This window comes from Chanodichthys erythropterus, chromosome 24, assembly GCF_024489055.1.
Source record: "Chanodichthys erythropterus isolate Z2021 chromosome 24, ASM2448905v1, whole genome shotgun sequence".
In the NCBI taxonomy this organism is placed as follows: Eukaryota; Metazoa; Chordata; class Actinopteri; order Cypriniformes; family Xenocyprididae; genus Chanodichthys; species Chanodichthys erythropterus.
This window is the reverse complement of record NC_090244.1, coordinates 21,997,343-22,021,954: the sequence shown is the minus strand read 5'-3', so window position 1 is coordinate 22,021,954 and position 24,612 is coordinate 21,997,343. Positions and strand designations below refer to the sequence as shown.

Sequence of the window (24,612 nt, the reverse complement as noted above, 5' to 3'; positions counted from 1 at the left end):
AGGTTAATGTTAGAGCGAGCGGACTTGTAAAGTTGCCACTTACATGTTTTAAGTGATATTTGAGGTCGATGAATGAGAGGCGAATTCCTGCCGTTAATGATCTGTCCGCCACAAGACACGTTACCATCGCCCTTTAAATTTGCGCAAATTGAAATTGCAAATTGAAAGTACGCCCAATGGAAACACGTAAATTTCGCAAAAACTCCCATATATCGCAAAAAAGTTCTTACGCTTGCATGAGGTAGTTTTTCCAAGCAATTCGAAAAAGGAATTATTTCGCAAAACTGCAATGGAAAGAGTTTTTTTGCATTTACAGGTCACGTGCCGTATGTAAAATTCGATCATTATTTAAAGGTGGAGCGGTATGTTTAAACAGAAGACGAGAGTTCTTCATTAAACACATAAAAGTCAAACGTATTACAGGACTACTGGATTCTAAACAACAAAGGAATGCCACAATTTGAATTTATAAAGATATTGAAGCATATAGGAGGGAGAAACACCCAGAAACACCTCATACGTGGCCGATCCCAAGTATAAGGGGCCATAAATGCTTGGATAACGTGCCAATGTCTCGTTTGATTAAAAATAATGCCTAGTGCAGTGGAATGAGTTTTGGAATGAGTTATCGGGAGAGGGAAAAAAAAGATGTTTTAATCGCATAACATCAGTTAATGGGAATGCTGTCATTTCGCAATAGTTTTTTATTGATATTTAGAAAATATTCCAAAAGTTTTGCGCAAATCTGTAATGGAAACATGGCTACAGACTTTTTTCTGTGACTAACTAACCATATTTTCCGAGATGTAAGTTGCTGGACTCTTTGTTAGTAGAGTACTATTATCCTTTTTATTCGATATTATTCATGTCACTCAAGTACATTATGTTGCAATTCCAATATAAGTGTCACTGGCTAACTTGTATTAGCATGTCAAAACAATAAAGAAACTTTGGATGAAGAAACTTCTTGTCTGAGTGGGTGGTTATTATCTAGAATAAGCTGCTATGTGGATCAGCGCTTGCTTATAGTCAAATTTTACCTCTATGAGATAATTGGCTGACTGGTCAGTAGCATTCCTTTCCAAAAAGTGAAAATAATACAATAAGCAATCAGTGTTGTAGCTTGCAAATATTTTTTAATAAACAACATTTTGGTCAAACACCTTCTTCAGGCATTTTTCATAATACTTGCCTACACAGCTGCTGGCATCCAGGTGGATGAGAGGTGTTTATTTATTCATTTTCTTTGCCAAAGGCAATTTTATTTGCATTTGGCACTTGGCAAGTGTTAATTCTGAATCCCAGCTGTTGCCCTTTCCATGTGTTCTCTTGCTTTCTCTCTCTGAGAATTATTTTAACTGCTCAGAAGAGTCTCTATAATGACAGCTCCTAGTTTCAGTGTGCTGTATTCAATATAAATGGTAATGATATAGAACCAATAATACTGCTGATGAAATATAAACTGAATGTGTGCGATCGTTGTCTCATTTACAGATGGTGAGAGGCCAATGGAGGGAACTGATACCAGCCGTAAGAGAGACTCTCGTTCATCAGATAAGTACCGAAAAAGCGAAGATGCCAGCAACAGCCAGGAGGAGGAAAACACAGTAAGATTTTATATTTGTTTTTCCACCAAAATGTAAAATTTCAACACAATTATAGGGCATAAAAAGAAGTGCACTTAATTCTATTGAATGTGTATTTGTAGTGTACATAGTAATATAATAAGATTTAAGTAATATAATATTAATGAAATGAGGCCATTTAAAGTGAGTACACTTTAAATGGCCTAATTTAAAGTGTACTCACTTTAAATGGCCTCATTTCATTAATATTATATTACTTAAATTTTGGACAGTTAAGAACTTAACACTTACTCATATATGTATCATAACATTATGTAAATGGGTCAATGACGTGACGGTTAATTTTTTTTGTCCAAAGGCCTTAATAATAATAAAAACAAGGATATGACATCCAAAGTATGTAAGGTAGTACAACTAGATCTCTTTTATTGAATCCAAAAGTTTTTAATTATATTTTGCTACATATAAAGATATTTTAAAGATTTTGAATTGTCAAAAGGTCATTCGGTTTAACCGTCCAAAGGCCAATACAGCCATTTTATTTGTGATTAAAATATCTAAAAATGTAATAAATGTGTGTGTATATATATATATATATGTTTTTTTTTTTTAAAACATCTTATATTAACATAGTGCAAAATGGTATTAAAATTATGTGTAGAATTCGTTGCTTTGTTATGAGAAAGAATGTCCGGAAAATTGATGTCACTCAGAGTAACTAATATAAAGGGACCATTTTGGATCAAGTCATGCGGTCAATATCATGTGAAAGGATGTGACATCATTCAGGCACCTGCAAAGGACCACATGATCATGAAGCAAAATAACTAACTCTCTTTTGACTATGTGAAAAATTCATGTTTTCACTTGCTCATACACATGTCCCGAAACATCAGGTCATTCGGTACAACCGCTATAATGCTGTAATATTTTAAAAACTTGTACTAAATATAAAATGTTTAATTGTCCTTTTGCTAGCTAGATATCAGCCTGTTTGCATTGTTTGAAAATATCGTCATTCGGTGTAACCAAAAGTGTCATTCGGTTAAACTGAAATTTTGGTTAAATTTTGTCCATCTTGTAAAAAATGACAAAAGCAGTGTTAATTGACTATTAAAACCACATAATCTCATTGTTAACACTGAATAAAACTTCAAAATTAATTATATCTCCATGATGATTTTTTTATGACCCAATTACAAATATATTTAAACACAAGTTTCATTAGAAATTACATTAAAGTACTGTATATTTTAGTTTACCATAAATGCTTGTCAGTACATTCGGCAGAACACTCGACTTTACCATATCTTAAATGCAATATTAAATATTAAATATGATTAATTTTTAAATTACACATAAAGAAGTCCTGCTGAAGTGGGTCAAAGAAGCACTCTGAACTTCCAACTTATTGCATTTGATATAAATTTAAACTTTAATACATTTACATTTAATTGCAATTAACATGCAATTAAGTGTCCGATTGCATGTGTATTCTATTAAAGTATATTATTTCCATACATACTCTTTTTAAAATGATCACCAAGGCTATCCTGTTTTGCTTTAATCACCACTCTTTTGAAGAATAATGGACTACAGGCCAGAAAGAACCCACTTTGAAATTCAGATGCAGTGTGAATGCAAAATAAAGCTGAATTCTTAGTGAAGTTGCAGTATCTGTGAAGAAGTAAGCACAGCGTGATTTTAAAAGTCGTTCAGCCTTAATATAGACACAAAGATACCATAACCATGCTGAGATGGATGTCGGCTTGTTTCTGTCTGAGAAAATCCATGGATGCGTCCTTAAAAAGTTGACTTTATTTCACTTACTGAGGACATATCAGGTCATTTCAACCTCTAAAAGATGAGAATATACTTTCGGGAATAAGATACAGTTCATACTGGCTTAAATGATTGATGGCGTTTGCGCTCATCCAAGATGTTTCTCAAAAGAGCCTTCGCTGCATTTCCATCCTTCCTACAGCACAGAAGGGCCTGGCTTTTAGCACCTTTCATCTGAAGCACAGCACACTGCGTACTATCAGTGTCACACACAAGTTAGTCCAAATGCTCTCCACATCACTCACAGGACCAATAAACCCTCAGTGTCAAATGAAATCAGTTGTACGGCCATATATCAATATAAACTAAGCAAACCACGAATACCTGCAAAAAGAGATTTTTGTGACTTTTAGTCCATATCTGCTAGCTTTGCACTCATCTATATGCTAGTGTACAGGTTAACAAAATCAAAGGAAGGCACCCAAAAAATGAAAATTATCCTATAATTTACTCACCCTCAAGCCATTCTGGGTGTATATGAATTTTTTTTCTTTCAGTCAAACAAAATCGGAGTTATATAAAAAAAAATCCTGCCTCTTCCAAGCTTTATAATGGCATTCAACAGTGACTGAGTATTTGAAGCTCCAAAAAATGCATCCATCCATCATTAAAATAATCCATACGGCTCTAGGGGGTTAATAAAGGCCTTCTGAAGTGAAATGATGGGTTTTGTAAGAAAAATATACATATTTAAAACTTTATAAACTATAATCATTGGCGATAGCCGCATGCCTGTTCATGAGAGAGTCAAGTTTTGGTGGAAGGGTGACCTCTGACATTTAGGGGGTTACCCCCATCTCATATAACACCAAAAGTGGTCCATTCCGTGGTTTGTGTTTTCCGACACATAAGCAACATATAAAGCGGTGTTTTTTCAACTTTTTTTTTTAAAGAGCAACCCTTTTTTCTATTTAAATTGATGCGACCAAACCAAGTAAAGCCAAGCGTATGGCCGTTTGCTGAAAGCCAGTGATTCTTGTTTTAAATATGGTTATTTTTCTTAAAAAACCACACCAGTTTGCTTCAGAAGGACTTTATTAACCCCCTGGAGCTGTGTGGATTACTTTTATGATGGATGGATGTGCTTTTTGGAGCTTCAAAAACTCAGGAAAAAAGTCTGTGAAAGAAGAAAGTCAAATACACCTAGGATGGCTTGAGGGTGAGCAAATTATGGGATAATTTTCTGTTTTGGGTGAACTATCCCTTTAACTTGTAGGATGTATGAATCCTGTTTTGATAGGAAATATGTCAACACACAAAAGCAAATTGCGTTTGTCAAACCACAGCATGGGATTTTTAATTCTATGGCTTTAAAGCTGCGAGGGAAGGATTTATCAAGTCATAATGGAATGGAGATTGCAGAAGATGATGTGGACAAACAGAGAGTCTGTGACAGATGCTCTGCTGGTGGAGTGATTTATGTGTGTGGAGATAAATCTATCATTTCCTGTGCTGTGCTGTGAATACATTACTGCTGTTTAGTTCTGCTTCATAATCTCAATGTCACACACAGGCTTTACATGAAAAGTTTATCCTTAAGCAGTTTTCTTTCAGTCAGAAATTTAAGAATGTTGTAGAATTATGACCAGAAGTTTGCAAAGACCTTATTTAGTAACAAGTCATAATTTAATAAATGCAATCATCTGCATACAATGTTCACCTTCATAGTATAAACAAATTTATTTGTATATAATTAGAGTTTCATAACTACATACAGTAACTATTTTATAAGGCTAACTTTAAAGAACACTTATTTGAATCCACTTTGAAATGCAGAGTCAGTGTGAATGCTAAAGAGAACTGAAGTTGCAGTATCTGTGATCACATTTTTTTTTATTAAGATTCTAGCTTTAAATTAATTTACTAATCTAGTCAATTCTACAATACACATGCAGATATGACCAATGTCACATTTGATTATTGTTGTAATTTTGTTTAAAATTAATTAAAGGTGCCCTCGAATGAAAAATTTAATTTATCTTGGCATAGTCAAATAACAAGAGTTCAGTACTTGGAAATGACATACAGTGAGTCTCAAACTCCATTGTTTCCTCCTTCTTATATAAATCTCATTTGTTTAAAAGACCTCTGAAGAACAGGCGAATCTCAACATAACACTGACTGTTACGTAACAGTCGGGGTGTACGCCCCAATATTTGCATATGCCAGCTCATTTTCCCAACATTATGAAAGGCATTAGACAAGGGCAGCCAGTAACGTCTGGATCTGCACAGACTAGGTAAGCAAGCAAGAACAACAGCGAAAAATGGCAGATGAAGCAATAATAACTGACATGATCCATGATATCATGATATTTTTAGTGATATTTGTAAATTGTCTTTCTAAATGTTTCGTTAGCATGTTGCTAATGTACTGTTAAATGTGGTTAAAGTTACCATCGTTTCTTACTGTATTCACGGAGACAGAGCACAGCCTCAAATTCATTCAAAATCAAATGTGAAAAATATAACAGTATACAATACTCACATAATCCGACACATGCATGACGAACACTTTGTAAAGATCCATTTGAGGGTTATATTAGCTGTGTAAACTTTGTTTATGCACTGTTCAAGGCAAGCACGAGCTCCGTGGGCGTGGAGCACGAGAATTAAAGGGCCAGCAGCCCTGAATCGGCTCATTTATAATGATGCCCCAAAATAGCCAGTTAAAAAAATGAATTAAAAAAAATCTATGGGGTATTTTGAGCTGAAACTTCACAGACACATTCAGGGGACACCTTAGACTTATATTACATATTTTTTAAAAAGTTCTAGGGCACCTTTAATATTAGAAGTGGTGAAAGGTCTGAATCCTTCAGCAAAGAACTGTAGGCTGTGTTGCATTGTATTGTCAGATACTGGTCTCCATGGTAACACTGAATACTCAGTGCTGGGAGAACATATTCAACCTTACACCAATAACATAGACTCAGGGTGAAGAGTATTGTTGTGTGTGTGTGTGTGTGTGTGTGTGTGTGTGTGTATGTGCTCATGACAGGAGCCTCAGGGATGTATTGGACTCTGTTGGATTTTTGTTCAATTGTTGTCTGATAATGTATGATAAAAAAATCTTTCTTTCTAATACTGTATGTGTAACACATGCATAGTCCAGCAAAATTCTTCAGGCTATACCAGTTGTGTGCTGACAGGCCCATCAGAAAGTCTGTGATATCTAAAATGACAGATGAGTGTAAAATATTAGAGACATTTGGACTCATTTCCAGAGCACACCAGAGATTGAATTAGAGGGAAACTAAACTTTTATTTTTTTTTATTTTATTTTTTTATAGTAATTTAAGGATTTAAGTGATTTACAAGCTTGCCTGAGAGCTGATTTATAGCTTTGCCTATTTGTAAACTCATTTAGTCACAATTTTCACAATTTGCCGCAACACAAAATGCTTCTCTTCCTTTGGACTACTTTGAATAGCTCACAAATTTGTTATAACACATATTTTAAAGAAATAGTTTGCCCAAAAATGAAAGTTCTGTAAATTTCCCACTAATGGTGTTCCCTATATCACTCTATTTCTTTAGTGGAACACAGAAGGAGTAATTTTGAAGAGTTTTACTGTGACCACAGTTTGCCAAGCTCCTTTAAAGTGTCATAAAGGTAGTCTTTATCACTGTGTGTGCTATACTCCCTTCCTCTTTTGATCTTGAAAGCATATGGTCACTATATGGTTCCCTTGTCAGGAATACATTTCTCATTTTGGGTTTTGTGGATGAATGAAGGTCATTCAAGTTTGGAAGGACGAGGATAAATGATGACACTATATTCTGTTCTACTCTTTTGACCTTACTCTTGCCTATAATAATATCTCCAAGGGTTGATGTGGCAGCACTGTATAGTGTGGGACTGTAGGTTGGTTGTGGGTATCATCCATATTAATGACCCTGAGGACTTATTTCAGGTGAGACTTTGTACATGAGCTCAGCATCAGGCAAAAAGGCAGCAAAACCACCTCAAGACTTTCTGAAGAGCTTCTCACTTTGTCGAGTACTGGATACACCTTTAAGAGAAATAGAAAAAGAACAGCAAAACTCTTGGGTATTGCAAGAGGTTTGTTGTCTCCAGGCTAATAGACAATAGTTCCACTCAGTCTGTGGCCACCATCTTCTTATAATTGCTTGCAAATCCTTGCCATTGTTAATGGTTGATGATGCCACTGGGCTGTAGAAGAAGTAATAGCCCACTTAGGCGCTAACTGCAATTGATCGTTTAAATGTCTACCACAACCAGAATTTGTGGCATACGGTGGTCTCTGGGTTTACAAGTAGTTCCTACAAGATTCATGGCTGTAGAGGCAGTGGAGATACAGGGAGGCAGGATAGACCAAATGAATCTAGAAGTCAAGATTTACAGGGAGAGAGAGAAGCAGCTAGGAAACTTGAGGTAATGTACACAGATTTGTCCTCAAGACAAGGTGTAGGCATTTAAATGGGAAGACTTTCAAGGTAGACATTAAATGAGTCATTTGGTGCAACTCTCAGCGGAACTTGTAAGTGTCATCCAAAGTGTATGGTACACTAATTTATGGAGTAGTACACCTGGACCAAATTGGGTACCCTGTATAGCTGAAAAGCACAGTGGTAATGCACTAAACTAGGGGTGCCCAATCCTGCACCTGGAGGACCAACGTCCTGCAGAGATTAGCTACAAACTGCTGCAACACACCTGCTTGAAAGATTATAACACTCAAAAATACCTTAATTACCTGGTTCAGGTGTGTTTCATTAGGGTCGGAGCTAAACTCTGCATGAGCAAGATTGGGCACCCTGAATTAAATCTTCAGATTTTGGGTTCCCTAATAGACTTAGGGGCTGTTTTCATGACTTTTTATGCGTTTTGGTTGTTCATTTACACAACAATGGCATTTTGGTGGCCTGAAAACATCTCAGGTTACGCATGTAACCATGGTTCCCTGAGAACAGAGAAAGACACTTTTTCTCAAACTTTTGAAAATGGGTTTCAAAGTGCAAGTTTTTGAAAAAGATCCTTGACAGCAACATAGTGTCGGCCCAGATTCGTCCCACATCTGGTCCGCGTGTAATCCACACACTGTAAAAAGATGAGAAAACGTAAAAAATGTTTAAGGCAACTAGCTTCAGGAGATTTTTGATTTTTCTCAACTTGTAAATTGAACTTGTTAGACAACAAATTGGAAAAATCTGAAGCTAGTTGCCAAAAACCTTTAAGTTGTGGGCCAGATCTGGGCCACACTATGTTGCTGTCTGGGATACCATTGTCATCTCCGTGTAAACTGCAAAAATGCGAATCTGTGAAAACGGTGACGTCATGCACATGCGTATGACATGTTTAGTCTATCCACCTTAATTTTCGGCATGTTTTCTGTGGATGTGCGAGACTTCCAGTTTATTAGCCGCTATAGGGAAATGAGAAGAATATCAAAAATTTACTAAATTTTGAACTAGTCAATTTACAGGTATTTGCGGCATTATTTAACACCCCCAATAAAACATGTCTTAACCCATTTTGCGACATGGCTGCAATTGTTGCTGCTAGGAGGAGACACCGCATAGAACAGAGAGCATGTGGTACAAGGGAGAAAATATTTTCTACTCGTATTGATTTCTTTGGAAGGCCAGAGGAAGATGTTTTCCGAACATATCGATTGCCAAGCCACGTTGGCCTGTATGTGTACGTGTTTGTCAGATTACATGTAACAAGTTGTGCCTGTGTTGACCCGCATCTGATGAGCATCAGCTCTGCTTGTTTGCGACCCAACGCAAATTTGCACTGCTCTTAGTAGATTGCGTTGGTCATTATGTAAATGATTTAACTGCGTCTGTGTTCTTTAATTTGCGCATTAGCTGTAGATCATGGGCAAATCTTGCCTCTCCCATCGGCATATTTGTGGAATTACGCTCTCAATCTGGCCCCTAGACACTAGTAGAACATAGAAGGTATAAATTTAAGGCATGTCAAGATCACACAATTTAACTGGATTCCAATGATCCTCTTTTCAAGAGGGATTTCCATACTTTGTCCATATATATATGATACTGTAAAATGTATGTATTGTTTTGCAGTCTTGTGACACCTGATTGCTTTCTCCTGGTAATATAAATCTCCTTGGGGATTGTCCACCTGGACCAAACAGCACCTTCCTCAAGGGCACAAGGGAGATGGTTGATGATTCTCTGTTCCCTAGGGTTTAAGCCTAAAACATTTTGGTTGTTAGTCCAGAGGCTAATCCTTTAATGTCACACCACACAAAACTGTTAGAATGTCACTAGAATCAAATCATAGTCACACATTTCTTCCAGTTATTCATGTCCTCATGCAATATGTCCATAGTTGTGTTTCCAATTAAAGGTTACTGCTGTGTGCAGTGACGTGGACAAATTGTACGCTCTGTTGAGAGAATTTCATATGATTCCTTTTATTGGAAGCTGATTTTCAGGGTTCACCAGATTTTAATTACTTTGGTGTCTTTTCACCGACTCAAAGCTTTTTTTGCAGTGAATATTTTGGGCTTGACTCTTTAAACTTGTTGCCATAAAAATAAAGCTCTTCAGCCTTGCTAATGCTTTACAGGCAACGGGGTGGCCTGTCACACCATCTGTCACTCTGGCATTGACTGATGTTTCCAGCTCTCGCCCGCCCAATAAATAAACTTATGCTTTTAGGTTGCCCTTTGCTGTAAGCAGACAGTCTTCCTCGAGCAAAAGTAGTTAGTCAATCACCGTCGATGGCGGGTAAAGGCGCCCATGCAGTCAATATAGTTTTGGCCAGCATGGATGATGTGTTAAATCAATATTTGAGCCTGTCTGCTGTGAGGTCAATACGGCTCATATGGGGCCGACACCTCTTAATGAGCTGTACATGTATACCAATAGATCTTACTAATTGCCTAAATGGTATTTTTAATAGCTGTACTGTGGGAAAGAGGATAATTAGGTCATGGGGGTTCAATAGGCTTTGTTTAAATGTGATTGTTTAAATTGTGAGATTATACTGCCACAAAGCAAGCATACCTACTATACCACACTATGAACCACTCGGAGTGCAAGTTTGGCTCAGTTATAATAAAAGCATTGAGAATAATAGGATTTTTTTGTCCTAAATAATTTGAAATGGACTTGGAAAAAGGTAGTAAAAAGCATAAAGCTATACGATATTAAAACAACCTATACAACAACTACATACATTTCGCAAGACTTCAAAAATGTACTTATTATGTACATATGTACTTATATCACTGGAGTTTCCAGCTCAAGTGAACATTAGTGGCAATAAAACACCAACAAATTTTATGATATTAATGATTATTTTCACGCAAATTATTGCGTAATACTATGTTGTGACCTCAGAACACTTTTACCATAGTGCATGATTTGGAAACAAATATATTTTGATGTTTGTATCACAAAATTAGCTCCATATGTTTGGCATTTTTGCCGTAGTAAACTTGCTCTGTAGCTCAACTGGTACACCATTGCAATTACGATGCGGAGCAGTCGGGTATGAGTCACGAAACACAAGTCTCAATAAAAGAGCTTAAAGACTTGTAGAAACAACTAAAATTGCATGGTTGCTTCAGCAAATGTGTTTTTATCTAACAATTGCTTTTGTTAACTATCGGTTTGGTTTAGTGTATGTTTTAGTGTAGGTGGTTCAGTATTTATTTTTTATTTTTTTGTGCCTCTCACCGGATATTTCATACTTGAACTGTTGTGATTTGTACAACAACCCACACAATTAGGGCTGCAACTAATGATATAATCAATTAGTTGGCTGATTATTTCTTCGATTAATCGATTTTGCGAATCGATGCCCCGGCGCTCATTCATAAGTTTGAAGGTTAACGCCGACTGTCTGGACAAGCCTTCATGCAAAATGGAAATAATCACGTGAATTTGTAACATTTACAGTTAAGGATAATAGCTGTCAAAGCCCCTGACGGGACAAGTCATGCTAAGCATTATGCTAATGCATTAGCTTGAAGCTTAAAATAAATAATTCTCATGTTTTGGGCAGTTTGGATCATGTACCTTTCCAGCAACAACTCCACTATTTTTAGGTGCACTTTGTCCATAGAAATGCGTAATTCAGTGTTGTAATTTGATGCGACTAATCGATAATGACATTTGGGTAACACCTTAGTATAGGGAACACATATTCACTATTAACTACGACTTTTCCCCCTTTTCCCCAACTCCTAATTTACTTCTTATTGATAGTTAGTGAGTTAGTTGTTAAGTTTAGGTATTTGGTAGGATTAATAATGTAGAATAAGGTCATGCAGAATAAGGCATTAATATGTGCTTTATATGTACTAATAAACAGCCAATATTCTAGTAATATGCAAGCTAATAAGCAACTTAAAAGACCCTAAAATAGAGTGTTACCGAAATTTGTTGTCTATGATTTTCATTTTTATAGATTAGTTGTTGCAGCCCTAAACATAAAACTGAACACAGTTTTAGCGCCACTCACTGGACATTTCACTTTTAAAACATTGCGAAACATGCAGGAAGCAACGTAATACAATTTTGCACAAATGTCGCCTCAGGCACGTTTTTTTCCAGTGAGCCTGAGTTTTATTAAAAAGTTCTGATACCTGCAGACAGTGTTTGTGGTAGTGCATTACAGGTAACTTGAGTTATGTAATCAGATTACTTTTTCAAGTAACTAGTAAAGTAATGCATTACTTTTTCAATTTACAACAAAATATCTTAAGTTTTTTTTTTTTAAATAAATAAATAACGCAAAGTTACTTTCACATTTATTGACTGAAATATATTATATCATAGCTGAAAGGTTTGTTTGAGCTGCGCCATCTACTGTACAGGTGTAAATATGCATTTCCTTCAACCTGAGGCTTATTCATTTCACTTTTGGTGTGAAAAGGCTTTAACATTTGACAAAAATAGAACTTTTTTTGTTGTTATTATAAAACAAACAAGCAATCCCAGCCCTAATGCAATTGGTTACTTTTTTAGGGAGTAATGCATTACTTTTAAAAGTAGCTTTCCCCAAAACTGCCTGCAGATACCCTAAGAGTAGAGATACATCATAGTGACATCATTATTTTTTTCACATAATAGTAATGAAAAAACAATTTTTATTTTTTATTTTTTTCACATTTCGTCATTTTAAAACTGATGAAACCCTGATGTTTTGTGACCATCTGAATGAATAAAAACCTTCCCAGAGATTCACCTTTTGGAAGTAGATTGTTGAGGATTGTTGTTCCTTTTTATAACAAACATAAATCCAATATTTTAGAGGTTAAAATTGGTAACAAATTGTGTATATGAATACTTCTCCACCCTGGTTAACACAAGTACTATGGTGACAGATCTATCTTAGCATCTGATGCAATCTTGTTTATTCACAAACCCACATGCCACAGGGCAGAAAAAGACTTTTCCATTGGAATATAGATCTTGGAATAATTGATTCATTCTAGAGAAATAATTTGAGAAGATTGGAGTTCTTAAACCAGTGACCCCCTCTTTCTCATTCATTCTTTTGCTCTGAAAATATTTCTGCTTCTTAGGTGCCCTATATTCCTTTATCCAATCCATTTCTACTGAAGTTTCCAATTTATCAGGAAGAATGAGGAATTGTAAGATGTCTCTAGCTCTAATTGACCCCTTACTGGGGGTTATTTCAAAGGTCACAGGAGGCATTGGATCCCCGGGCTGATCGGCTCCTCATGATTCCAATTCTTGCTTCATTCTGTGCTCCATAAACCCTGCAGCTAATGGGCAAAACCCAGGGAAAGACAGCACAGGTCGTCCAGGAGGTTCCTGAGGGATGGAGTGGGCAGCTCTCATGTCACACTATGCTGTGTATGAAAGCTCTATGGCTTGCAGGCACCCCAGAGAGCCCTGTCCCTCCTCTAATTCATGACCAGAATGAGGATGGGATTGAGGCGCTGAAACCAATTTACTTTAGGGCCCTGGTGGGTGGATCCTCATGGGGTTTGGCTTCTCTGAAGAGGTTCTTAGGCTTAACCAGAGGACAAGGTCAATGATTAAGGCTGAAGCTCTAGTGATGACTCTGTCAGAGATGTGAAGTGTCTTTATAAGAGCTTGTTTTTAGCTAATGTGCCATAGCTGAAATAGTCAGGATAGTTACACTGTCTTCCCAAGTATTTTATGTGCTGTAAAAGTACATTACTCTTCAAAAGCTTGGGGTAGGTGAGATTTTTTTTTTTTTTTTAATGTTTTTGAAAGAAGTATATTTTGCTCAGTGCAAGGCTGCATTTGTTATCTTTCAGCATGACCAAATTCAGCAGATTGAACCACCGAACACAGAGCTGGAGATGCTAATGATTGTTGGAGATGCTAACATTTTTGCCTTATCCAGGTTTAACAAGAGCAGAATTTTATCACTTGTATTCTCTGCTTTTGGGCACAAGTCAGATATAGATGGTGGAAGATAAAGTGCTCTCTAAAGAAACTAAAATAGTGAAGGATTTCTTTTTTCTGGTAGTCTCACTTGTTTGAAGTGTCAGGCAAAGAAACGTTGACATGAGATTTGGCAGCCTTGCAGCATGGAGGCCTTCAGCATGATGAATAATTGATGTGAAAATCTCAGTTTAATCGTTTATTTTTCTCTCGCTCCTTTGCTCTGCCGTTGCATGCGTGTTTTTAAGGTCTGCATTGTCTTTCATTCCTGTGGGACAGCTGCATGCTTTCATGTTTCCCCCTTATATTTCAAAGACAGCATGTTTCTCATTGTTACATTTTTTTTTTCTTTTGTTTTGTCTCACTACTGAACAACATTTGCGGTTTGATATATATTTTTTAAACGCTCTCACTAAATCTTTTTTCATTATGCGTCATATGAACTTTTATACAATAGTTCATTCTGGTTCTCGAATCTAAAAGGCTGAGAGGTCTTTCCAGCCATGCAATATTCTACCAGTATCGCCACAGGAACAGTTTCACTCTGCTTTCAGCATTCTCTCAGCGATTGTCATGGGGGACAAGCAAACCCACAATATTTTCATAGATACTTCTGTTAATTTGTAACAGAATCATTGCATTCTGTTTTTATTCAATGTTGTGAATAAAAACACAATGCAATGATGTGGAAGTTTCAAATTTCAATATTTTATTCAGAATACAACATAGATGACATATCAAATGTTTAAACTGAGAAAATGTATCATTTTAAGGGGAAAAAAGACTTTTTAGGTGAGAATGTAGTTGTTTAGACCTCAGATATGCGATTTATATGTAAACATATAGCGCCTATTTGAAAATTTGTTTAGACGCCGGTTCTGGTATAGAGCGATATCACATGGCTACTCGTGTGATATTGCTTGTATATCTCGGCGGTGAACTACATTAATATAATATCTACAATTTAGTAATTGCGTTATTTAGAAAACCTCCCAAACTTAATATTAAATTAAATACTATTGTTAAATGTAATTATTTATTTTTAAATATTTAATAAACCCTAAACTTGTGCCACAAAGATTGTCCCACATAAATTACACCTCAACCATGCAATATTTGTCTGGGAAATGGCATTGGTTGCTTGAATTTCTTGTCCACCTACACAAAGTCATAGCATAATCAGTGTCCACCTCCATCTCTTGCTCCTATATCTGGAGTTTGTTTTTTTTTTTTTTGTTTTTTTTCACCTCCGGTTCAAGTTGTCCGACTGAATGCATGCCTGGTTACTGAATTCTCACTTTCAGTCCACCTTTTATTCTTGACTTTTCAGACTTGTCTTAAAGTTCGACAGACTCAACTTTGAGTATCAAAATTCTTTGCAGTCTACAACTAAGTTCTTGATCTCTGAACCATCTCAACAAATGCCCCTTGGTAAATTTTAAGCACTTGAACCATGAAACTTTTTAGAGCTCAAGGTGAGTCAAGACAGTTACTCTGTTCCAAGACCTAGTGAATTGCCTTCAGAGGCAGCATCTTTTCCTTGTTTATTCTTTCGCCTGGCTCCGCACTGTGGTTGTACTACTCTTTGAAACAACAGGGGGCGACTCAGAGTAATTGTCTACAACTATATATAATATATACAAACCCGATTCCAAAAAAGTTGGGACACTGTACAAATTGTGAATAAAGACAGAATGCAATGATGTGGAAGTTTCAAATTTCAATATTTTATTCAGAATACAACATAGATGACTATGAAAGTTTAAACTGAGAAAATGTATCATTTTAAGGGGGAAAAAAAGTTGATTTTAAATTTCATGGCATCAACACATCTCAAAAAAGTTGGGACAAGGCCATGTTTACCACTGTGTGGCATCCCCTCTTCTTTTTATAACAGTCTGCAAACGTATGGGGACTGAGGAGACAAGTTGCTCAAGTTTAGGAATAGGAATGTTGTCCCATTCTTGTCTAATACAGGCTTCTAGTTGGTTTTAGGTCTTCTTTGTCGTATCTTCCTCTTTATGCTGCGCCAAATGTTTTCTATGGGTGAAAGATCTGAACTGCAGGCTGGCCATTTCAGTACCCGGATCCTTCAGTTTTCCACTTTGCCACAGTCCATTTTAAATGAGCCTTGTAAAGAAAACCGATATATTCCTAATTCTGAGTATCTGAATTTTTGTGTAGGCTAGTCCTCTGGTAGTGTACATAGGAATTTACTTCAAATCTGCTTCCCTCTTTCCTTGCCATTGACTAAATTTTCAGGCTTTATGGTAGGGGGCACTGTTACACATCTTCTGAAAAAATACAGAATCTCTGGATCAAGTTGCAGGAGAAGAAGAAGCTGAAACAAGTGATAGAAGACCATTCACACAAAACTATAAAATAAAGCGATCATCAAACATTAAACAGTGTATAAATCAAAACTGCCTAACGTTACTGAATGAGGACTATGAAGCTTTGGGGGTGTTTACTCCACCTGTGTTTGATCATCGTTCTGAATCCCAGCTGGACATAGTCTTAGACAAAAAAGCAATTTTCTCAGCTTTTTGTTTAAAATAAAATAAATAAATAAATAAATAAAACTTACCCACATTTAAGTGTTGATAAAAATGATTCATGAAGCTAGAATATAATGTTTTTTTTTAAATGGAAAGAGTTAAAGTACAGTTAAAGGTATTTCAAGTATAAAAAATAATACCTAAATAAGAACATAGTAGTATACTTAAAGTGCAAAAATAATATATAAAAAGTAAACTATAAGTGGGATGTCCTGTTCACTTAACGAAAACATACAAGTATACTTGCACTAAACTAGTAGTTTACTGAGAGTATATTTCAAAGTGTACTTCCATATCTACTAAAAATGTACTACTAATATAATAGTAAACTACTAGTATACTTATAAGTTCACTTGTAGTACAGATGCAGTACAAATGAGAAACGTAGCTGTGAAGTAGTTGTGTACTTAAGTAAACACTAAAACATATACTTCAATTTGGCCAATTAAGTCCCAAGCGGTATTAAAATAGTACACTTACAAGTTTACTACTAATACATTAATACTAGTATACTTACTACGTAAAGTATACTTAAAAATATACTTGAACATTACTTAAGTATACTTGATATACTTGAAAATGAACTTGAAGTATACTTCTTTTTCGTAAGGGATAGCACAGAAGAACATGCGTATTTGTATGTTTGCATATGCTAGTTGCTAATTGTTCAGCCATTTTTGTTTGCTTTATGCACCAGTGAACGGACTGTGGGTGGCCTGTAAGCATGCAATCTGACTCCAAAATCATCTCTGGCTTACACCTCAGATTCAGAAGTCATTGTAGGCTCTCTCCTGAGAAACACGCTAGTCCACCACGGTTACTGTCTCTATGTCTCCTATTGAAAAACAACCCATGGCCCTCACTTCACATTGATTTTTATCAGCCTGCCGGCCCCGTGATTGATCTCCCCTGCAAAAGCATCGATTTCCCCCGCTCACCCTCTTAGCCCCATTGTCCGAGACTACAAATGGACTGCAGACACTTTTCTATTGTTATAAATGGAAAAAGGGGTCCAAGCCTCCCAATAAATGACAGCACCATGCACCAGCTGTCCGCTGCAAGTTGCACAGTACTGTTGTTCTGTTTATGACTGTTAATTAGATTTTTGTACCTGCTGGCTTTGCAAGATAGAAGCAAGCATGGAACTGTGTTGTCATAGATGGGACGTCTTCAGAGGTGGAGCTGATGACTAATAGTCAACATATGCCATGGCAGTGGACAGATTGGGTGTGCGTGTATGTATGTGTGTTTGATATTGAGGCGCTCTAATACCTTGAGCCCAAATGAAAACTCTGAAGTGGTTCAACATTGTTTCCTTTTCAATGTGCTTTCAATGTGGAATTAGGCAAAGCTAGACAGACCTTCTTCTCAAATATTATAAACAGAAATTTAAACAACACCCACACTCTTTTTGCTACAGTAGAGAGACTAACAAACCCCCCAAGTCAGATTCCCAGTAAAATGCTCTCAGACAGCAAATGTAGTGAGTTTGCTTCCTTCTTCTCTGAGAAAATTAATAATATCAGAAAGGTGATCAGCACATCCTTGAGCTGCACTGGGGTAAAACGGATCAGATCACAACCTATTATGCTATTAAGCTATTATGTCTGTTTTCGAAGCAATTGATGGTAACATTTTGGAAGAAACAGTACAGCACCTTAAAACATCAACCTGCGCCCTTGACACACTTCCCACATCTTTTTTCAAAAGAGTGTTAAACTGTTTAGAAGCAAATCTCCTAGAAGTGATAAATGCCTCACTTCTCTCTGGGACTTTTCCAAAATCCCTGAAAACTGCAGTTGTTAAGCCCCTCCTGAAAAAGAGCAATCTGGATAACACCATATTGAGCAACTACAGGCCAATCTCAAATCTTCCTTTCATAGGCAAGATCATTGAAAAAGTTGTTTTCAATCAGCTGTACAAGTTCTTAAGCGTTTGACACTGTCGATCACAACATTCTTCTTGACAGGCTCGAAAACTGGGTTGGGCTTTCTGGGATGGTCCTTAAATGGTTCAGGTCATACTTAGAAGGGAGAGGTTATTATGTGAGTATCGGTGACCATAAGTCTGAGTGGACATCCATGAAATGTGGAGTCCTTCAAGGTTCAATACTTGCAACCCTCCTGTTCAACCTATATATGCTGCCACTGAGCCAAATAATGAGAAAGAACCAAATTGCATATCACAGCTATGCAGATGACACCCAGATTTACCTAGCCCTATCACCCAACGACTACAGCCCCATTGACTCCCTATGTCGATGCATTGATGAAATTAAAAATTGGATGTGCCTAAACTTCCTTCAGTTTAACAAAGACAAAACTGAAGTCATTGTGTTTGGAAACAAAGATGAAGTTCTCAAAGTGAACATGTACCTTCACTCTAGGGGTCAAACAACTAAAAATCAAGTCAGGAATCTTGGTGTGATTTTGGAGTCAGACCTGAGTTTCAGTAGCCATGTAAAGACAATAACTAAATCAGCATATTATCATCTCAAAAATATTGCAAGAATTAGATGCTTTGTCTCCAGTCAAGACTTAGAGAAACTTGTTCATGCTTTCATCACCAGCAGGGTGGATTATTGTAATGGGCTCCTTACTGGTCTTACCAAAAAGACCACAAGACAGCTGCAGCTCGTACAGAACGCTGCTGCCAGGATTCTGAGCAGAACCCGAAAACATGAACACATCACACCAGTCCTCAGGTCCTTGCACTGGCTTCCAGTTGCATTTAGAATTGATTTTAAAGTACTGTTGCTTGTTTATAAATCACTCAATGGCCTAGGACCTCAATACATTGCAGATATGCTCATAGAATATAAACCTAACAGATCACTCAGATCATCAGGATCAATTCACTTAAAAATACCAAGGGCTCACTCAAAGCAGGGAGAGTCTGCTTTTAGCTGTTACGCCAGCCGCAGCTGGAACCAGCTTCCAGAAGAGATCAGGTGTGCTCCAACAGTAGCCACATTCAAATCCAGACTCAAAACACATCTTTTTACCTATGCATTTGCTGATTGAGCACCGTGCTATGTCTGAACTGTTTGCACTTTATTTTATCTTTTTATTCTTTAAATTATTTTCCTGTTTTTATTTCATTTTTAATGTATTTTTATATCTTTTATGTATCATCATGATTCTGACTTTTAATGCATTTTAATTCCAAATAGCAAAATTATCTGTTTTTACTGTTATTTCTATTCCTTATGTTCTATTTTTATTCTTCTATGTAAAGCACTTTGAATTACCATTGTGTATGAAATGTGCTATACAAATAAAATTGCCTTGCCTTGCCTTTTTTGTGTTGACGTCATCCCCATTGAAAAAAGAATTTGTGGTGGAACATATTAAATAAAAAATTTAAAGAGCTATTTCTAGTCAGAGGCAAGTGATAATAAGAACACTCTTAAAAATAAAGGTTCCATAAAGAACAATGGGAAGGTTCCATGGATGTTAAATGTTCTTCACGGAATCATTGATGCCAATAGAAAAACAACTTTATTTTTAAGAGTGAAAAGGGAAAATTTTTATGACTTCCTTATTGACTGGTAAAATAACAATGCAACATTGTTTTGAAACATTGTTTATTTTCATCATTATCACTGATTTTCTCAATGGACTGTCCTTTGAGAACTCATAGTTCAATTCCGCTTCAGCTGGTGAAAGACTATCGTGATTAGCTTAATGATCAATGCATCATGGGAAGTGCTCAAGAGGGTTTGACTGTGTCCTTCACACTCCTTTCATCCTGCTGCGAACATTGGCCCAATTGATATTGGCATTCTTAATTTACACTCTCATCTTTAAAGTCTTGTGTTTTCGACAATCTCTTTTATGGGCATTGTTAGCCTGACTGCACTTTATGCCTGCAAGCCCTTTTTCAATTAATTTTTCACTTAAAATTTTCTTCTTTGTCTCACAAATCATACTGTGCTGGTACATTGACAAGGAATTTGTGTTTCTTAATGATTCCTGTATTTATATAGCATATAAATACTTCAAAGTGTGCATACTGTTGGAGGCATGCTGTGATTTTATAGTGATTGTATGCATTATACAGTAGTTACATTAAATTCCACCCATAGGAGGCTCTATAAATGAAAAACCACTAACCCTGCAACCATTTGATTCATAAAGTTGAAAATTGGTGCGCATTATCTTTAGCTAACATATTCTTTAAATATGACTCAAACAAATAGAAAACATGGCCGCCAACAGCCATTTTGCAGTTAATAATGTCAAATCAAATTGGCTAACTGTTACGAAAATGGGCATGTCCATACATAGTGTCTGAACGAAAAGTAGAAACATTTAAAGAACAAGTAAAACCTCTTTAAAGGGTTAGTTCACCCAAAAATGAAAATTCTGTCATTTATTAAATTCTTCTTCAGAACACAAATTCTGAACGAATCTTTTGTTTCGAATCAGTGGTTTGGAACGCGTATCAAACTGCCAAAATCATGTAAACTATTGAAATTGCGAAACACTTATGACGTAACAAAGCCTCGTTTACTGAAATCACGTGACTTTTGTGCTCCGAACTTCTGATTCGAAACAAAAAATTCATAAAGCTTCATGAAGCAGTGTTTTGAAATCGGCCATCACTAGAAATTGTTGAAAAGTCGTTATTTTGGGATTTTATTGGCGCACGATTCTCGTCGCTTTATAATATTAAGGTTGAACCACTGTACTCACATGAACTGTTTTAAATATGTTTCCAGTACCTTTCTGGGTTAATTTCTAGTGTTAATTATCTTGCTGGCAATAGAGGCTTCACTGAGCCATTTGGATTTTTTCAAAAAATATCTTATGGGTGTGGAACGAAATGAGGGTGAGTGAGTAATGACATAATTTTCATTTTTGGGTGAACTAACACTTTAATCTTTTAGAGCTCTATGAATACACTTTAATAGTTCTGGTTTGTCTTTTTCATAGTCTAAACTAATTTTAAACTACAAATATTCATAACTACTTAAACACACAGAGCTTTTTAACATATTATCACTGCTGTGGTTTTGAAATGCCATGTAATTCCATGACTTTTTAATATTAAGAACAGAACAGGCTTCGGCTGTAGATTTCTGTTTTTGCTCGGAGCCAAAAGCTTCATTCAGCTTATAGTTTCTCCAGAGATCAAGGCCAGTGTAATTGAGCCTGGCTGTTCTACTGCCAACATTATGCTCATAAATTATATGAAATGTATTCTATTGTTTTGTCAATGTAGTTAGTGCTTTGTTTTGATAGATGGTGCTTTTAGTTTTCAGTAAGAAGACTTACTGTTTAAGTTTGATTTCTTAATTTTCCATTTACAGACCACAGCTCATATCTTAGACGTTTACAATTGTCTTTATGGGAGCGTAAATTGTCCATATGTTAGCTGTCTTAAGAGCTGCCCAGGTGCAAGAGTTTATGAGATAATAGCTAGTTTTAAAACAGGGTACCTCAAAACTGTAGGTTGCAATGTGGGAAATGGTGGGTCGTGCAAAGTTACTTGGCTGCAGGTAAATTTAGTGTACGGGTGTAAATTGAAAGTGAGTTTAAAACGCAACTTTGATTGAATTGTGAAAAGTTTACTATTCTATGGCAGCATCACAGCTGTAAAAAAGTTGATTTGTAATTATAAATTAAGATATTTTGAAGTTTAGTTTAAGCTTAGGCTGTTAAACATCCAAAGATTTGTTGCCCATTTTACACCACATAGATTACTAACCCACACAGCAAGTGTCAGCCAACAGGAGGTTACATCTGAAAGTAGGAGTTGTAAGATACAAAACAGCATGGGTGTTTTTAATGACCTGTGCTTTGCAGTGCTCAGAAATGACCTGAGATTCTAGAGCAAGATTAACTGGGTGTATTTACAGTTGATCTGATGATCTGGTGCATTATGGTGTCTGCTAGGAATTACTAATCATTTAAAGAGTCCTTATAGAGACTGAACTGTTTTTTCATGGGTAGTACTCCTCAAAATAATCTCATTCTAGCTCAGTGTCTCTCATCTGCCTCTATTGCCAGCAAGATACTTAACACTTTCAGATGCCCAGAAAGGTACTCAAAACATATTTAAAACAGTTCATGTGAGTACAGTGGTTCAACTTTAATATTATAAAGCGACAAGAATAGTTTCTGTGTGCCAAAAAAACCCAAAATAATGACTTTTCAACAATATCTAGTGATGGCCGATTTAAAAACACTGCTTCATGAAGCTTCAAAGCTTTACAAATCTTTTGTTTGAATCAGTGGTTCGGATTGCGAAACACTTATGACGTAACAAAGCCTCGTTTAAGCCAGGGACACACCTAACTATTAGCTGAAACATTCTAAGACTGAACTGAACACACATACCGATTGTTTCCTCCGACGGGAGCCGATTTATATACTCACACATGGAATTTGAACACCAACTGTAATCGCAGACTGAACGCAACTGGCTCTGACTGGACGCGTTTGAGCGTGATCAGTCATAAGTATCAATTTACATTCATAATCGGCCTTACAGTCGTTAAGTGTGTGCGCGGCTTTACTGAAATCACGTGACTTTGACGCTCCGAATCTCATTCTAGCTCAGTCTGTCATCTGGTGTGATTTTATATAAATAATAAAATGCAGTCATAAAGTATTTATGTAAATAGTAAGAATTGGAAAATAAAGGGAAAAGAAACCCATTTATTTTGTTGGTGATGTAGAAAAATGTGAAATAAGCTACTATTATTTTGGTAGTAGAATACAAATGCAGACGAATTTTAGTGAATTAAACAAACTTACACTTCACAATGTTTTACTGTATTTTTGATCAAATAAAAGCAGACTTGGTGAGCATAAGAGACTTTCAAATACATTTAAAAATCTTACTGACCCCAAGCTTTTGAACAGTAATATAATAATGATTCAAAATTTGAGTTTGGCTTTGGAAATGAATTCTGTAATTTTGCTAATTTTGCTGTTGACTAAAATTATTTTCAGTCAAAATAAAAATGACTATTTAAAGGTGCCGAAGAACATGTTTTCAAAGGATGTAATATAAGTCTTAAGTGTCCCCTGAATGTGTCTGTGAAGTTTCAGCTCAAAATACCCCATAGTTTTTTTTTTTTATTATTTTATTTTGTCATTATAAATGCGCCAATTCAGGGTACGCGGCCCCTTTAAATCTCGTGCTCCATGCCCCAAGAGCTCGCGCTTGCCTTAAACACCATAAACAAAGTTCACACAGCTAATATAACCCTCAAAATGGATCTTTACAAAGTGTTGGTCATGCAATATATCTAATCGCGCAAGTACAGTGTTTATTTGGATGTTTACATTTGATTCTGAATGAGTTTGAGGCTGTGCTCCGTGGTTAACGGCTAATGCTACACTGTTGGAGAGATTTATAAAGAATGAAGTTGTGTTTATGAATTATACAGACTGCAAGTGTTTAAAAAATGAAAATAACGACAGTCTTGTCTCTGTGAATACAGTAAGAAACGATGGTAACTTTAACCACATTTAACAGTACATTAGCAACATGCTAACGAAACATTTAGAAAGACAATTTACAAATATCACTAAAAATATAATGATATCATGGATCATGTCAGTTATTATTGCTCCAGCTGCCATTTTTCGCTATTGTTCTTGCTTGCTTACCTAGTTTGATGATTCAGCTGTGCACAGATCCAGACCTTACTGGCTGCCCTTGTCTAATGCTTGAACATGGGCTGGCATATGCAAATATTGGGGGCGTACACCCCGACTGTTACGTGACAGTCGGTGTTATGTTGAGATTCGCCTGTTCCTTGGAGGTCTTTTAAACAAATGAGATTTTTATAAGAAGGAGGAAACAATGGAGTTTGAGACTCACTGTATGTCTTTTCCATGTACTGAACTCTTGTTATTCAACTATGCCGAGGTAAATTCAATTTTTGAATTTAGGGCACCTTTAATGAACATCACAATGATTCAGTATGACTGAATCAAGAAGAGATAATTATGACTAAAATCATATAAAACAGTTAATTTCACAATGGAAATACAATTCAATTTCAATATCCTGCAGTCTGCTCTATTTGTATACTGCATATTTTGGGAAATGTACTTTGTCAGTTGGGTATTTTGTATTTGCATACAGAATATTCGCATACTGTGCACAGCACGCGCACTGCATATTGCAAAAAGGTAAAGTGCCATTCCAAATGTACCCACTCTCCTCACACAAACACGTTATGTGACCTGAAAGTGTCGTATTTGTTTACTGGTCATT

At 36.2% G+C, this 24,612-nt stretch overlaps 1 protein-coding gene across 1 annotated transcript in view; it reads left to right on the top strand.

Moving 5' to 3' along the window:
• Positions 1–24,612, top strand: part of b4galnt4a (beta-1,4-N-acetyl-galactosaminyl transferase 4a) — a 210,974-nt gene that overhangs the window by 61,600 nt on the left and 124,762 nt on the right. Inside the window, exon 2 of the mRNA XM_067379463.1 lies at positions 1,495–1,607. Coding sequence (XP_067235564.1) covers positions 1,495–1,607 — 113 coding nt within the window. The remainder of the gene's footprint in view (positions 1–1,494; positions 1,608–24,612) is intronic.